We start from the raw sequence: 16,071 nt of genomic DNA, 5'->3' as shown, positions 1-16,071 counted from the left end.
AATAATTTTTTTTGTTATTTATGGGATTTGAACTCAAGACCATGAATTCATCCAATAAGGTGATGAATCAACCGTAGATCTTGATGATGTAAGGGCTGAAAATGGTTCCTATGTATGTTTGATAGCCCCAAATAAAACAAGATAGATAAATAATCATGTCTTATCTAAGCGTTTGATAGCAATATTGATTAACAAGAAGGTCCGCATTAAGCGAGAGGCCCGCTCTTATATCACTGTTTCACTGGGAAATTTAATATCTTCTCCCCCTGGTATTATTTATCTAAGTTTTATTTATCACCCTTTATCTCTATATATCAAATATACCCTAAAATGTGTTTTTATTATAGGTCTCCTCTATATATATATATATAATGGGTGAAAAAAATGGTTACACATGGCTTAGCTCGTGAAGTGCCACGTAGCATGTGGCAGACACCAAACCAAATAAATAGGGGTGGGGAGCAACAGCTTTGCTTCTCTCTCATCAATTTTCGTTTCTTGCTTCCTATTTCTCTCTCTCTCCCTCAACATCGCCACTACTTTTTTCACATAAATTTTTTTGTATCTTAAATTTTGCAACTGTACCATCCTTAATTTCGACGCAATTCTGAGAAATTTAGACAGAGAAAATACAATGTTGGTGTCTGGTGAAGCAGCAGAAGCCCCCCCTAGTAATAATGGAGGAGCAAATTCCACACAAAATCAAAATAATTTGGATCGGAATTTGCAGTGTTCTTTTCCCATCATGCTTAAGGTATACATATACTATCATTTATTTAGTGTTAATTTCATTAAATTATTTTAATGAAAGTAGTTGCAAGTAGTGTACTGTTGGATGATAGTTTTCAAAATTAACCTTTTTTTTTTCTTTTCTTTTTTTCAGTTTGTGGATGTTTCATATAGAGTGAAGCTGCATGGCGGCGGCGGGAAATCAAGAACCGGCGGAATAATGAGCATGCTCGGCGGCGGAGGCGGCGATGTGGAGAATCCGGCGCCGCGCCACCAGGAGCGGACGATTTTGAACGGGATAACGGGCACGGCGGTGCCGGGGCGGGTGCTGGCGATCATGGGCCCCTCCGGCAGCGGCAAATCGACGCTCCTGAACGCGCTCGCCGGCCGCTTCCAGGGCGGCCAAGGCCTCGCCGGCGCCATCCTCTTCAACGGCCGGAAATTCAGCAAGCAAATCGCGAAGAAAACCGGCTTCGTAGCGCAAGACGACGTGTTGTATCCTCACCTGACTGTGAGAGAGACCTTGATCTTCTGCTCGCTTCTCCGCCTTCCCGGCTCGGTGGGCCGGGATGAGAAGATCGCGGCGGCGGAGGCGGCGATCGCGGAGCTGGGGCTGGGGCGGTGCGCGGACACGATCATTGGGAACAGCTTCGTGCGCGGCGTCTCCGGCGGGGAGCGGAAGCGGGTGAGCATCGCGCACGAGATGCTGGTGGACCCCAGCCTGCTGGTCCTCGACGAGCCGACGTCGGGGCTCGACGCCACGGCTGCCTACCGCCTCGTGGCGGCGCTGGGGGGGCTCGCGGCGAGGGGGAAGACGGTGGTGATGTCGGTGCACCAGCCGTCCAGCCGCGCCTACCAGATGTTCGACGATTTGCTCGTGCTGTCGGAGGGCCGCTGCATATACTTCGGCACCCGGGGCCAAGCCACGCCTTACTTCGACAGCATCGGCTTCTCTCCGCTCTTCCCCATGAATCCGGCCGACTTCATGCTCGATCTAGCCAACGGTACGTTTCTCTAATTGAGCTGCGCTTCGTTTTTTTTTGCTTAATTTAAGTATTTCCTAGTGTTTTTTTCTCGTATTCGTCGAAATTACGTGATTTAGTATCACACTATATACTCATGGAACATCATTTTATTAGGATTTTATATACAAGCGTTTACATATTAATGGTATTGAAATACGAGATATAAGGCTGATTTTAGTCGTATGTATATAGTCAAGCTTCTCATTAAATGCTTGACTAGTTTTTGATAGTGATTTTCGTGTCTGTTGGCTAAAAACAAGCATATTTGCTGTCTTTAATTGGACATAGACCATTATTGCACTAGTGTTTATGAAACCGTATTTCCCACTTGCTTATTTTCAATTATAATCTTAAATTTCACTAAGTTAATGTTGTCACATTTGGCATTAAAAAGAATAACTCATGATGCTTAATTTTCATAATTATTGAGTATATGAAGTTAATTTTAACTTTTGGGGAAGTATTGGTGCATATTCAATGTGCCCATATAAACATAGCTTGTCCTTTTTTGTTGGATAAGGGATAAGGGGCTGTTTGGAAAAAAAAAAAAAAAATTATCTTACAGAAATTATTCATCCTACAAAACATACAAGAACATATGAAAAAATTGATGAAAATATATATTTTACATCATTTTCAACTAAAGAGAGATATTTGTTGTTCTTTGTAGTGTAACTTATAGTAGCAAAACCAAATATGGTCCAACAATAAGAGTGGTCACACCTGAAAATTTAATTTAAGGCATTTAATTCTTAAAAACTAATACTTCATCCACATCTAGATTTTTTTTAATCCAATTTGTACTATAATAAACTGGACTATATACAGTGTCGTTTCCGCCATTAAAGCTGGGCCATCTTCATAATTCACAACTTTTCTTCAAAAATTGACACTCTGACTCTAGTGAGTATTAATTGAGTCTACCGGGAAAAAGACATGGATTGGATGACTTTTGAGGTTAAGTTCAAATCTGTCTGGATTGGATGAGTTTAATTTTGAGGTTAAGTTCAAATCTGTCTGGATTGGATGAGTTTAATTTTGAGGTTAAGTTCAAATCTGTCTGCACAAGTTGCGCATTGAGAGGTGGCTGCGACAACGATATTATACACGAAATTATAAGTTTAAGTTGGAGTCGAACTAGTCAGTAGTTGCAAGACTTAATCCATAATATAGTAGAAATAATACTCTATGATATGCCTTTGCACGCAGTTACATTTGAAACTTTTGATGAGATGTAATGGTGGTGGGAGAATTGTTTTAGAAGCATAATAATGAGTAATATGAATTCTTGAACACACAGTGAAAGGGCAAATTTTTATGAATTTCTAGCTTCATACCACGTGTCTCCTATCTTTTGAGCTTTTGCCTTTACACTTTTTTTTTCTTAGCCATTTTCTCATGATGCCCACTTTCTTTTAGTGATTTTGATGTAGTGTTTCCATAACCTTTTTTTTTTGTTTTGGGAAAAGTAATGATGTCTCATGTCTATCATAATTTCTATAGTTGAACGGAATTTTTTAGTTACATTTATTCAAATTTTAAATTATCTCTTTACATTAATCAAGACTATACTATCATAGCTAAGAATATTCATTTTAATTATAGTCGAATAAGATCACATTCTAAACTTTTTTCTTTTCACGGAAAAGTTGGAATTACATCTTATTTTAATTCGTTGAGGTGGGAGTTGGTGTCGTCGTCAGATTCGCTCCCATTTTTTAAAGACAAAAACTCCAAAAGTAACCAAAAAAATTAATAGGATCTTAAAACATTATACAGAAGATGGAATCGATTTTTCTTTTTAAATCGGCAATGTGTCATTTGATGCTAACAAGGATCCCTTATTGGGAATGTGGGCCCGGCCTCTATATCTTCTCATTTTGTTTTGGCTTCTTTAAGGCTAAAAAAATTCTCTATCATCAGAAATATATAGTATGATATTTTGTACCCTTTATATGCTCCTTTTCTTTTACCATAATGTGCGAGATAAAAGTCACCATTTCATTTTCTTGAGAAATTAGGATTTATGCGTTTCGAAAAAGTAGCTGTGCATTATTGAAAATGGTATGATAATTATGCATTATTTGATTAGATGATCCACGGTGACATAAAGTTGAAAAAAAAATGCATAGCTAGATTGTTTTGACCGATCATTATAGAGAAAGCATTGAGAAAACGACATGTTATGGTAGGCTCTTGATTTGAGCATCTTAGAATTCGTGTTGTGTATATAATATATCTCTCCATACATATGTATGTATGATTAGTGTGTTTTCTTGTAGTGAAGTGGTAGTTGCACTAGGGTAGGGTATGGCCACCCCCCCCCCCCCACCCACAAACCAAAATCTTTAAATTTTTGGATTGACACACACACAGAATCACTTTGAAATGGATGGAAGATGGAGCTAGCTACTGACTTTTCAACAAAACCCCATGTCCCATTATTTAGATGACATAAGATATTCCGTAAAAAAACTATCGATTTTGATGAACTATGGTAGGATCCCAAAACAGATACGCTACACTAAGGTAAGTAATAATTCCTTTCAAGAATATATGGGTAGTGTTTATGCATAATAGTGAAGTACCTTTGTAGCCACTTTTAATAATGAAATATGCCTGTTTAGGATCCCAAAAGATAACATGTTACAGTAAGGTAATAATTCCTTCAAGAATAGCTAGTTCTGTGCATATAAGTGCTAAGGTCAATTGTCAAGCACCTGAAAATGTTTGCCAACTATTGCTAGTGATAGTCTAGGTCACAATATTGATATTGAGGCCGTGACATAACAAGTTTTGTTTTAATTTGTCGATTTTCCTAATTCGTTGATTCTTTTTTGCCCTAATTTGGCTGTCGAAAATAGATTGGTGGGACATTAATGACACTAACACAAGTTTATATTTGTGGAAAGGGTATAAATTAAAGCATCTCCCACTTGCTAGATATTCTTTTAATTAGTTGTTTAAGGTTGTTTCGAGCATTCAACAAGATTAAAAAAAGATTAAGAAATGGATTAGCTCTGTTAATCTCTCGTTGGAGACACAATTATGATAATGTGGATTGTGATAAACGTGACAACATTGCTTGCGTCGGATAGCATCCAACTAAAGAGTTGGCAATTTTGAATACTTTCTTTTACTAAGAACATTTGAATGCATTTAGTCCATCATCACACACACTGCACACACTAGGCATATGGAATGTTTCATTCAACAAGGTGAGTATAATATTTCTTTTTTGTGATAGATCAACATAGTTAAAAAGAATACAAGTGTATATATGTCGTTTAGTATCATTTCTAGCACGAGTTTCTTGAATAAAACCTAGCAAAAAAGACAATAGTTTGCAGATGCGTCATGGCACATCTGTGATCTGGAAAAGTGTTGTTGCCTTTTCTTTGCCTATGTACCTTAATTAAAACAAAAAAATTGGTAGTAACAAGTCCACGTGGATGGAGGTGGTGAGAAGATGAAAGTGTCCCTCCACCAAGAAGAATTATTTCTTTTATGGTGTGACATTAATAAATTAAGATTTGAATGAAGGTATAAGTGGTGGTGATGGCCCAAATATCCATTAGCAGCCATTATAATGAGTGGACTCCCAACTCACCACCAACATTGGACAGCTCTAATTAGTTCATTTCTCTGTTTACTATAACATATATCTTAAATATCTTGCCATTTTTTACTAATTTTAATTTGCCGTCCCTTAGAGTAACGTAGTCTATTGGAACATCTTGATTATTAGGTCAAAACATCTTAATTTACTTTTACCTTTTGCATTTACCTCTATGATATGGATTAGTGGGTCATATGTTGAAATTTGGTAGTTTTGTTGTTGATGTAAATCTTGTTTTATTGGATGTAGGGGTATGCCAAGTTGATGGGTTTAGTGAGAGGGAGAGGCCTAATGTGAGGCAAACTCTTGTATCCTCCTATAACAATGTGCTTGCTCCAAAGGTTAAAACGGCTTGCATGGAAGCTCCGGTGGTGGGGAATGGGAATGGGAATCCTCCGACTAAGGAGTACAGCTGCACGAGCCATTTAGCGACTTGGTTTAACCAGTTGAGCATTCTGCTGCAGCGGAACCTCAAAGAGCGGAAGCACGAGACCTTCAACTCTTTGAGGGTGTTCCAAGTGATCACGGCCTCGTTGCTAGGTGGTTTCATGTGGTGGCATTCCGACTACAGAGATGTCCAGGACCGCCTAGGTCTCCTCTTCTTCGTCTCCATCTTCTGGGGCGTCTTCCCCTCCTTCAATGCGGTCTTCGCCTTCCCCCAGGAGCGAGCCATCTTCATGAAGGAGAAGGCAGCCGGGATGTACACGTTATCGTCCTACTTCATGGCCCGGATCACCGGGGACCTACCGATGGAGCTCATCCTCCCGACCCTCTTCCTGTCCATACTCTACTGGATGACGGGGCTCAAGCCCGAGCTCTCAGCTTTCGTCTTGACATTACTCGTCTTGTTAGCCTACGTGCTTGTGTCCATCGGCCTTGGCCTCGCGCTTGGTGCCTTCATCATGGATGCCAAGCAGGCCTCGACGATGGTCACAGTCACGATGCTCGCCTTTGTGCTGACCGGGGGTTACTACGTGCACAAAGTGCCCCCCTTTGTGGCGTGGATAAAGTACGCATCCACGACGTTCTACACCTACCGGCTGCTCATCAACGTCCAATACGGGGACGGGGAGAGCATCTCCTCATTGCTCGGTTGCTCCTCGACGGGAAGACACCACGACATAGCGACATGTAGGTTTGTGCACGAGGACATCAGCGGGCAGATCCACCCGGCGTTGAGCGTGGGGATTCTGGTGATCATGTTTGTAGGGTACAGAGTGTTGGCCTACCTTGCCCTAAGGCGAATCAAAGCTTGATGGAATAGGGGAATGGGATGCACAAAGTGGTTTGTTGCTGAGATGTTTTGTGTTGGATTCGAGTTAACTCTAATGGTGGAAGTAGGAAAAGAATTAGTTTGAATCATGATCAAGTGTAATTAAAGTTGTAAGACAGTTGCTTTTTCAATGTCACGAGCTAGCAATTAACTAGCTAGCTGCCATTTTAATTCCAATCAAGATTACATATATTGGATGTTGGTACTTTTACCTCGCCAGAGAGAGAGAGAGTTATTTTACTCAAATATCACCGAGTTGACGAATTGGTAGTGAGCTTACAATAGGTATAACAGCTTATAAGTTATTGAAATTTGATTAAATTCTAATTTTGTAAAAAAGCGACCAAATAAAAGACGTTTGTAACGTCATCCGCATCTAAGCTCTGTTTTTTATAAATAAATCACGACGAATTCCAACCAAATTAAGGTTGAATTAAAAGTTCATATTTTTAGAATAGCAATTAAAATTTGATCAAAGTTCAATAATTACATGTTATTAACTTATTATCCCAATAGAATATGGTTTTATGTTAACTGCAAACTCAAAAAACGTAAATTGAAGCGAGAGGGGGGGAGAGAGAGATGAAAGAATAAATTTACTGAATTCCGTCCAAGCTGGAAAAATACTCTATATCAAAGTTAGAAGAGCTAGAACCTAGATTGATCTTCTGCAAACTCAAACAAGAAACGCAAAATTGAGGCTTTAAGATCTTTAACCTCAGACCTATCTTTTGTTTCAAAAACGCCCTTCATTATGCTCGTGTACAATCTCTCAAGCTGCGGGATGTTGTACTCTTTCGACCGATCCAGGAACAGCTTCTTTATGGAATCCACCTGATCTGAAGTTTCTGCACACGACATGGTAACGTCCTGCGTCGTGCACTCGGCGTTGTCGCAATTGGAATTTCCCGGCTGCTCATCGCTGTCAGAAACCGGCGTCTCTACTGTTGGCTGCTCTGTACAATTTGCCTCAGCTTCTTCGGCTGCCTTTGGTGGGTCCAAATCAAGGTCAGATCCCTCTTCTGCCACCAACAGTGAGGTGAAAAACAAGTTCCAAAGCAATTAGTTTTCAAGAAACGCGATGTTCAGCTAGACGACTTACTTTGAAATGAAAAGAGAAGATGATACCTGCTTGAGAGGCATCGGTTTGTTTCTTGGGCTTTTTAGTTGGTTCATAGCTCTGATCGAGATTAACTTCGGGCTGCACATTACGAAGACGGGCGCTTGCCCTAGTCGTCAACATCATTTGGATGACGGGAGACTGAGGCAGAGTAGTCCCATCATCAACGGGCAAGGAGATTGGGCCGCCTTCCTCGGCAATCTTGTCACAAAATGTGACCAAGGAAGGGTCCATCTGGGATAGCATACCGTGGACCTGAAAAAAGTGGAACATTACTTGCATCAGATGGATTCAAGGCTTCAGCTAGAAAAGATAAACCATTTAACTGGTTTAGGGACATACAGAATCACGGAGTTCGTATGCTCTGCTCACGATCCTAGATCCATTGTAATCATCCCCATTGTATTTCTGTGGAACGGGAAACAGAAATGTCAGAAGAACAAGTCATATTATTTATAGACGAGCATCTACAACTGCTATAGCAGAAACTGTAAAGAACTTCTCGGAGAGGATGAACATGCAAAAGTAAAGATAAAGAAAGGTCAAGCCGCTTGAAGGGATACAATGAAATGACCAGCAGCATCCAATAATTCGCGGAAGATAACTAGTCTTGCCAATAAATGAATCCATATTTAATTATAACCATGTACAAATCATGAGTGGCATGTCTTACATGCTTCTTTAGTTACTTCTACTTCATCAATTGATATACAGCATTTTTGCATAAGATGAGCATATTTTATTCATTCAACATGCAGAGGCATATTTGCAGCTATACATAAACAGGTTTTACATGAGCACGAACCTTAGCATTAGCCAAAATGAGGTCAAAATCTTCCACGAATGATTTACATGTGATATATTTTCCACTGTCAACACGCTGCAGCAAAGTTGCGACGTCCATAGGATTCTGGATTATTGCATGGTAGTTTGGTGCATCTTCGTCCGAGACTGGATAATGGAAGGCACTGAACCGCTTATCGTAAAGAATCCTGTAAAGAAATGAAGGAGTAAAGAATCCAAAATTTGTGAGACAATCATGAAATTATACCTGAAACAGAAAGATGTATTTCTCACCGATTGCAAACATCTCGAAGGCACATGCGTAGCCGACGAAGAGCATGGCCCTGTGCTTCGGCTTTAGCCCTTAGCTCAGAGACCTTAGGTCCTGTAGCCACTTTTGGTGCTTTTGGAAGTTCAGGAAGGCCCTTAGATGAAGCTGATATCGTCAAATTCTCAGATTGAACTGACAATGCTGCTTCTATCAGACGATCAAAAAACAATGATCTGTCTTCTTTTAATGGTGAGCTTAAATGCAAACTGTCAATACACCCAAAAAGAAGAACAAAGAAAAGGAACAAATTTTAGCATAGTTTGAACAACAATGTACAATAGATCAAACAATAGAGGCAAAAGCAAAAATTGATAAAGGGAATCTAGCAATTATACAGCCAAGACCTCTTGCCGTTCCAATTATTTTAGAAACATCGACCTAACTTTCACTGAAAGAGAAAACCTTCAGTTAAGGTTTGAAATAGAGACAAGGAATGCAACTGACTTAAAAATACAGTACAAAGGACCAAGGCATAAAATAGATGAATGATTAAATATCACAAAGTTTGGGTTAGATCTGCATAAATTATTACAGAGAATTCGACAGTTATGCCACACGACTTCTTATTATTCCAGTTATGGAGAAAAAAGACAAATGGCAACAGCAATGGATGAGGAAACTCCAATCAAACATTGATCAATTTCCATCAAACCACAGTTTCTTTCTCGGCTTCATCAACCAAACTTTTTCTCAAGGATATTGATAATTGCTAAATACATGTCCTATGAGCAGTCAAACATATAAAGGAAGGTCATCAAACTCCTATGTGCTCCCAAATCTCTGAGTTGAGGTGAAGGACAGGTGAATCAAGTTCCCAACAAGACATGTTAGGTTTAGCAAGCATGTTACAGACAATAAAGGGATTTATTTTCCTTAGTTCCATAGAGGATATGCTATTAAGGTGAAAAGGAAAAACTATATACACCTAGTAAAAGGTGAAGACTGGGAAGGGCGAGAAAATTGATCTAAGCTCAAAATTTGCCGTAAGCAAATAAACTTGAATCAATATCAGAAAGAAATATCGAAAGCTTCTGGATGAAATTGCAGGCTTCTCAATTATATTTATTCATCATATGAGGATCATGCATGATTGCCTTGAACTTTGAGCACTGGATGATGACAATAAAGAAAGCAAATAGAAGTTTTCTGGCATCCTAAATTGAAAGAAAAATTTCCTAGAAGAGTAACCAAAAAAAATGAACATTATACACTACTCATATTGGAAAGAACATAAATACCGATAAGATGTAGAAAATCAACAGATGCAGCTACAAGTTAAACTTAGACCGGAATCATGAAAGTAAATCCAGGTCATAATATATGAAGTATTGATAGACATACATATGGCGGTCGGAGAATATTGAGGGACTATCACATATCTCAGCAAGTGGGATAGAGGATGTTCCCAATAGTAATATGGGCAAACCAGAAGGTAATTCTTCCAACAGCGTCCGCAATACAGCCTTAAGTTGGTCATGAGCCTAAAAAGCAAAAAATTTTATCCAATTAATAGCAAAATATTGATGCTACAGTGACCTGGAATAAAAAGAGTAATAAATACACATAAATAAATCAACACCAGAAACCAGATCCAGATAATCGCCCAGAAACTAAGTGATAATGCACTCACACTCTCCCACCAAAGGTGGAACTGAGGCAAATATAGTATAGATGGCGTAGTTCTCCTGGCTTCACCAAAAACATGCACCAAAGCTTCCTCTGGTGTTTTAGCTCCAGGATCAGATAGTAAAGATGGTAGAGCAAGAGAGTGAACAGGAAACTTCTCTAGTTCATGCAAAACTGCAGGCCCAAGATGATCCTACAAAATCAAAGAAATCAGTACATTATGTCACATCTAACCTTTATAAAGATTGGTACAAAAAAGGATTAAACAAGAGAGAAGAAAAAATAAGACACTTACCAGCCCGACACCATCATCACCACACAATAGAAGCCTAGGCCTATAGACAAGAGAAATTGCCGATCCATAGGAAAGCATTGAAAGCTTTGATGTATCTGATGAAACAACAGGGAATATGTCACAAATGATACTCATAGCCTTTTTCAGAAGTCGTTGCAGACATGGAAAAACAACAGGTGATAACGGCCTCGAGTTCACAATGGAGCCTCTGTGTGCAGCAGGGGTGATTGTTGTCATGGCCTCTACAAAGTGATACTTTTCCACCTTCACAGAATCAACATCTATCAAAAATTTGTCATCACTTGTATAAACTTGTGGATATCTTTCCCGAAAAGCACGTATTGCAGCTTCAGTGCATAGAGCTTTTAAATCAGCACCACAGTATCCTACACAACTAGATGCAAGTTCCAGTTTTAGCTCCTTGGAAGGGGCCTCCTTCCACTTACGAGTATGTATATCTAGAATTTCAGCACGTGCTTCACAGCCAGGCAAAGGAAAGTTAAACTCACGATCAAATCTCCCAGGGCGCCTCAAGGCTCCATCAATAGCATCAACTCTGTTAGTTGCACCAATCAAAACTACTTGTCCGCGAGAATCAAGACCATCCATTAAGGCAAGCAAAGTCGACACAATTGAATTATGAATCTGCTCTTGTTTGCTAGACCTAACAGGTGCAAGCCCATCAATCTCATCGAAGAAGATTATTGAGGGCTGATTCTTTTGAGCTTCTTCAAATAACAATTTCAATTGTCTTTCAGCTTCCCCAACCCATTTGCTCAGGACATCAGCCCCCTTTCGCATATAAAAACTGACTTTCTGTCCAGCCTTTGACGCAGCACAAGCCAATGCTCTCGCAATCAATGTTTTCCCTGTGCCAGGAGGACCACATAATAAGACCCCCCTGGGTGGAGTAATGTTGTAGCTTGCAAAAAAGTCTGGATATAACAGTGGAAAGAACACCATTTCCTTCAAGGCATCAATATACTCAGACAAACCACCTATATCATCAAAACTTACAGTCTCATCAATTTGAACAGGCTGAATGTCAGCCCCTCCTTTGGAGCTTGGACCAGCAGTTTGAATACCAGAAGACAAATTAGAAAGTGTATCATTTTGATGACCCCAACCAGATGCAGCAACATTTAAACCCCATGATGTAGTCCCTTGGATGTCTAGCCCTCCAAGCAACCAAGGAGGAGCAGACCTGCTGCCACCTCTCCCCCATGGTATTGGAGGACCTTGATCAAGCTCATCTACTAGAAGAGAATCATCAGAGTCTTCAGCTCGTGTCATTCGATGACGTTTATGAACTCGTGAGCTGCCCCTCCTTGCATCCCTGCCTACTTTGGAACCCATCCCTTGATGAAGTACTCTACGTGGGGATCTTGGCATTTGTTTACTCTGCTCTATTGAGAGCCTGCGGACATCTGCTCGATTACGGAGATCATACCGCCTTCTACCCTCTTGCTCTTCCCCCTCTTCATCATCACCATCTTCCTCTTCATCTTCACCATCCTCTTCACCAGCACCCTCCTCTTCCCCCTCTCCATCATCAGCATCATTATCCTCCATGTCTTTAGCATTTTCTGGTTCGACATTTGTCCCCTTTTCATCAGATGTGCTTTGTTCCTCCTCGGATTCTATTCGCAATGCTTTTCTAGAACCTACTCTGGAACGTCGAGGCCGAAGTCCTTCGCGACGGGGTCTTAGCCCTTCACGACGAGGTGTCAACTCATCTTGGCTTGCAATGTTATTGTTTATTCTGTTCCTAGATCTCTGATACCTTGGCATCTGAGACAAAAATAAAATAGTTATTAGCTGGAGGAAGAGCTCCAAAAGGAGGATCAAACTAAACCAGATGGACACATATAACCATCAATTATATGGCGTACATAAGCCTGGTGCACATAAGACTCACCATTAAGTCATTATCCTCTCCCTCTGTTCCAGAACTATCAGTGTATTCCTCAAGATTCATGGGCATCCTCCTCTTCCTGGTAGACCGCCTAAGATTGGCATCCACTGACTGCAAGAAGTCAAAAGTGACAATATCATGCATCTTTTTCCGATATTAAGCAACTGCAACCAGGAAAAAATAACTTCTATTCAAATAGGGCATCGTTCCAATTATAGTAGAAGTAGAGACAATAATTTACAGCAAGAGAATCTAGACTTGGACCTAACTCAACAAATCAAACATAAAAGGAAACAAATATGCTGTAGAATATATTCGTATCCAGGTTTCCTTCTATACCTATTGTTATTTTAGGCTAAGATTTAACCTAGTTGTAACCCTAGCTTTCTACTCCCTTTATATATGGGAAATTCTCTCCCTGTGAAATCTACTCCATTCTTTTCCGGTTTACCCATGTATGTTTCTATATTTTTCAGCTCTACAAAATAAACAAATATATAAAAATCACATTATACTTCATACATTTGCTTTAGATGACGTTCTTTCCTTTTGAAAAATCTTCGCCAAATGTGAAGATGAAGCCCGTTTTTTAGGCTTCTTTTTCTGACTCCGCATAACAATATTTGGAGTATAATACATGCGGCGATTATGATGCCTTGTCCTACTCTTGAGCCTATCACTTGTACGAACTGGCCTTGAATCAGGCCCATCCACCACAACTGATCCTTTTGAGAACATCGGAACGACTAGAGTCTTCCCATCTAAAAATAACACACCAGAAACACATAGTAAGTAACAAATGCATAGACAGTTTTAACTGAAACTAAATGAACAGAAAAACACACACACACACAAGCTGGTGACAAACAGGTGTCAATGAACCAATAGCCAAACAGGATCTGCAATTTGGCCACATGAGCAGTGCTATCACCCCCAAGGACCAGCTTAGACATTCATTCAAGTTCACATAAATGCACAACCATCACGACATGCTCCAAAACTTAAGAGATGACATTTTTGAGATGATTAAATAGATTGCAATTACTGTCGACCAATAATAACTTAATTTGTAATTGATTTCATGTATTTACATCACTGCTTGGGTTGGGGCGGGAGGCAAGCTAGGGATTTACCCGTGCCAGAGTAATAATTTGTCCAAATTTGATATGGGGAAAAATCACAGGCAATACGGAAAGGTTATAACATCGTGCACACTCTATGAAGAAACCCACAGTTTAGAAAGCCCCTAAAAACAGCAACATTCTAGATTAGACTTCACTGCAAGATGCATAATCAACATTTTCTGGTACTAACCCAGTAAATTTTCAGATGTTTCTACTGATAAACATAGTGGAACAATGCCAGCACAATATGATATCAGCTTGGGTTTCAAATTCCGCCAGCGTACAAATGAATCATATAATACTACTACTACTGCTGCTAAATTGCTAATACATAAATAAATAGACGACTTCTTTTTTCATAAAATAACAACATTGTCCAGAAATCAGAACCATCTTGGCACTAAAGTAAAGATCAACATCATTTCCGCCTACCAATAGCTTTCAATTTCTCACTTACCAAAAAAACTAGTATTCAGCCCCAATCTTCCACCACACCAAGGGCTTCTCTCTCCTTAATCGACACGCACACAAGCATCCAGTCAAAAAAAATCCAGTCTCCCGATATCCTAAACTGAGGAAACAAAAGGAACAGAGCAGTTGAACTGTCAATTTTAGAACCAACAATTACCAAAAATATTTACGAGTAACAAAATAAATTAACAAACAACAATACTGTTTAGAACAAGATGATAGCTCCAAATGCAATTGCATGCATTCCGTACGCCACGAAATTAGAGAAAATAACGGGCAGCAGCTGGAGAATCAGCAGATATATTTGACCAAAATTAGAGGAAAAAATTTCCCCAAGTGCTGGAGATAAACAGAGCTCAACAAAGCACAGAATCCAGCAATAGAGAAAAAATCAACAGGATTTCCGCAGCAATTGGAATTTTTACCTTCAGATGATATTCAACAAATACTAAGAACGGAAAAGTCAGGTGAAAAAAACTGCAGGGGTTGCTGGCGATACGCAGAGAGAGAGAGGAGAGATTTTTCGTTTCACATTGGCTTTTTAATTACAAAAATAATATACTAGATTTTTATTAAGCGGCCCAATTACTGTAAACGGGTCTTATTAGCCCAATATCACATCTGAGCCCAAAAAGTTTTATTAGGCCCAATGTTTATAAGCCGTGAAATTACAACCACGCTCCTCGAAGTTTCGTTGAGTTACCAAACAAGTCCTTAGACTTGTGAAAAATTCATTCGCCTCCCCCAAAATTAAACTCAAATTTAGTCATTGAGTTTTTTTTTTTTTTCAATTTATTTAAGAATAATCTAAATTCCATTCGCATGTTCTAAAGTTAAACTCAAATTCCAGCTGAAATAGTCAATATCTAAAATATTAAAAAGATAATTTTTTATTTGAAGTTAATCTCAAAAGTAAATAGTAATTTTATTATTATAATAAAATTACAAATTTATTTATATACTATATTTTATCTTTTTTTTTTCTTATTCATTCATGAATTACATAGCATGTGGGCATTAAGGAGTGCAACAAATATTTTTCTTTTTATTTCACTTTTCTTTATATTCTTTTTTTTCCTCTAAAATTTTCAAATTTGACTACTTATAAAATATTTGATATGCATAACAAATTAAAGATCATGACAAAAACTTTAATTTGATATATTTTAATAATATATAAGATTTAAAATGTAAAAATTATACTATTATTTAAATACTAAAACTTTTTAAAAAAAATCTCTCTCCTCTCTCCCCTTTTTTTTGAATAAGTTGATTTTCAATTCATTTTTTATTTTTATTTCTATATATAATTGATATTCAATTATTAAGTATTCCATTTGTCCCTTAAAACTTTGACTTAACAGGAATGACACGGGTAATAAAAGCTGGTAAAAAGTTACTCCCTCCATTCCACGAATCTTGACACGTTTGATTTCGGCATGGGAATTAAGGAATTGTAGATTAGTGCTTTAAGGGCGTGTTTGATATTGGCTAATACACTGTATTAGCTAATTTAGTACAGATCAGTCTAGTGTTTGATATTATTTAGTAATAATGCGGATGACCCGGTTTAATCCCACGACCCACCCAGTATTATTAATCCAGATTTCTTAGGATTAATAATACCACCTCCCCCCCCCTAGGATTAACTTAAACCAGGATATTCTGTATTTAGTCATGATAGCAAACACCAACTCAGTATTAATAATCTGTCATTATCCACGCTAAATATTCAGGTTACAAATTATCCTACATAATCA

The 16,071-nt window shown here is 38.8% G+C and overlaps 2 protein-coding genes across 6 annotated transcripts; one reads left to right on the top strand and one right to left on the bottom strand.

Moving 5' to 3' along the window:
* The first annotated feature begins 457 nt into the window (after positions 1-457).
* LOC131010160 (ABC transporter G family member 25-like) lies at positions 458-6,823 on the top strand. The gene is made up of 3 exons (XM_057937578.1): positions 458-754; positions 884-1,733; positions 5,623-6,823. The coding sequence occupies exons 1-3, from the start codon at positions 635-637 to the stop codon at positions 6,627-6,629; spliced, it is 1,977 nt and encodes a 658-aa protein (XP_057793561.1). The 5' UTR covers positions 458-634; the 3' UTR covers positions 6,630-6,823.
* A 400-nt stretch (positions 6,824-7,223) lies between these two features.
* LOC131010158 (ATPase family AAA domain-containing protein At1g05910-like) lies at positions 7,224-14,853 on the bottom strand. 5 transcript variants are annotated; one of them, XM_057937575.1, is made up of 14 exons: positions 14,737-14,843; positions 14,514-14,594; positions 14,298-14,411; positions 13,850-13,962; positions 13,239-13,477; positions 12,720-12,827; positions 10,802-12,592; positions 10,511-10,699; positions 10,222-10,361; positions 8,844-9,086; positions 8,572-8,758; positions 8,109-8,174; positions 7,775-8,021; positions 7,224-7,668 (listed from the first exon to the last, which is right to left on the bottom strand). In XM_057937575.1, the coding sequence occupies exons 5-14, from the start codon at positions 13,452-13,454 to the stop codon at positions 7,295-7,297; spliced, it is 3,561 nt and encodes a 1,186-aa protein (XP_057793558.1). In that variant the 5' UTR covers positions 13,455-13,477; positions 13,850-13,962; positions 14,298-14,411; positions 14,514-14,594; positions 14,737-14,843; the 3' UTR covers positions 7,224-7,294. The 5 variants fall into 5 exon arrangements, with proteins under 5 accessions (XP_057793558.1, XP_057793559.1, XP_057793557.1 ...); XM_057937576.1 differs by lacking the exon at positions 14,514-14,594 and having other exon boundaries at positions 14,737-14,853; XM_057937574.1 differs by lacking the exon at positions 13,850-13,962.
* Between the last annotated feature and the right edge of the window lie 1,218 nt (positions 14,854-16,071).

Source organism: Salvia miltiorrhiza, chromosome 2 (assembly GCF_028751815.1).
Source record: "Salvia miltiorrhiza cultivar Shanhuang (shh) chromosome 2, IMPLAD_Smil_shh, whole genome shotgun sequence".
Taxonomy (NCBI): Eukaryota; Viridiplantae; Streptophyta; class Magnoliopsida; order Lamiales; family Lamiaceae; genus Salvia; species Salvia miltiorrhiza.
Note: the sequence above shows the minus strand (reverse complement) of the source record. Positions and strands in the feature narration are given on the sequence as shown.

What these genes read in the sequence shown, in the direction of transcription:
- LOC131010160 (XM_057937578.1), top strand. Translation starts at nt 635, where the DNA reads ATGTTGGTGTCTGGTGAAGCAGCAGAAGCCCCCCCTAGTAATAATGGA. An exon ending in CTTTTCCCATCATGCTTAAG is followed by an intron (nt 755 to 883) that starts GTATACATATAC and finishes TCTTTTTTTCAG; the next exon opens with TTTGTGGATGTTTCATATAG. An exon ending in CATGCTCGATCTAGCCAACG is followed by an intron (nt 1,734 to 5,622) that starts GTACGTTTCTCT and finishes TATTGGATGTAG; the next exon opens with GGGTATGCCAAGTTGATGGG.
- LOC131010158 (XM_057937576.1), bottom strand. Translation starts at nt 13,454, where the DNA reads ATGTTCTCAAAAGGATCAGTTGTGGTGGATGGGCCTGATTCAAGGCCA. An exon ending in CTTCGAGATGTTTGCAATCG is followed by an intron (nt 8,759 to 8,843) that starts GTGAGAAATACA and finishes ATTTCTTTACAG; the next exon opens with GATTCTTTACGATAAGCGGT. An exon ending in TCATTTTGGCTAATGCTAAG is followed by an intron (nt 8,175 to 8,571) that starts GTTCGTGCTCAT and finishes CCCGTTCCACAG; the next exon opens with AAATACAATGGGGATGATTA.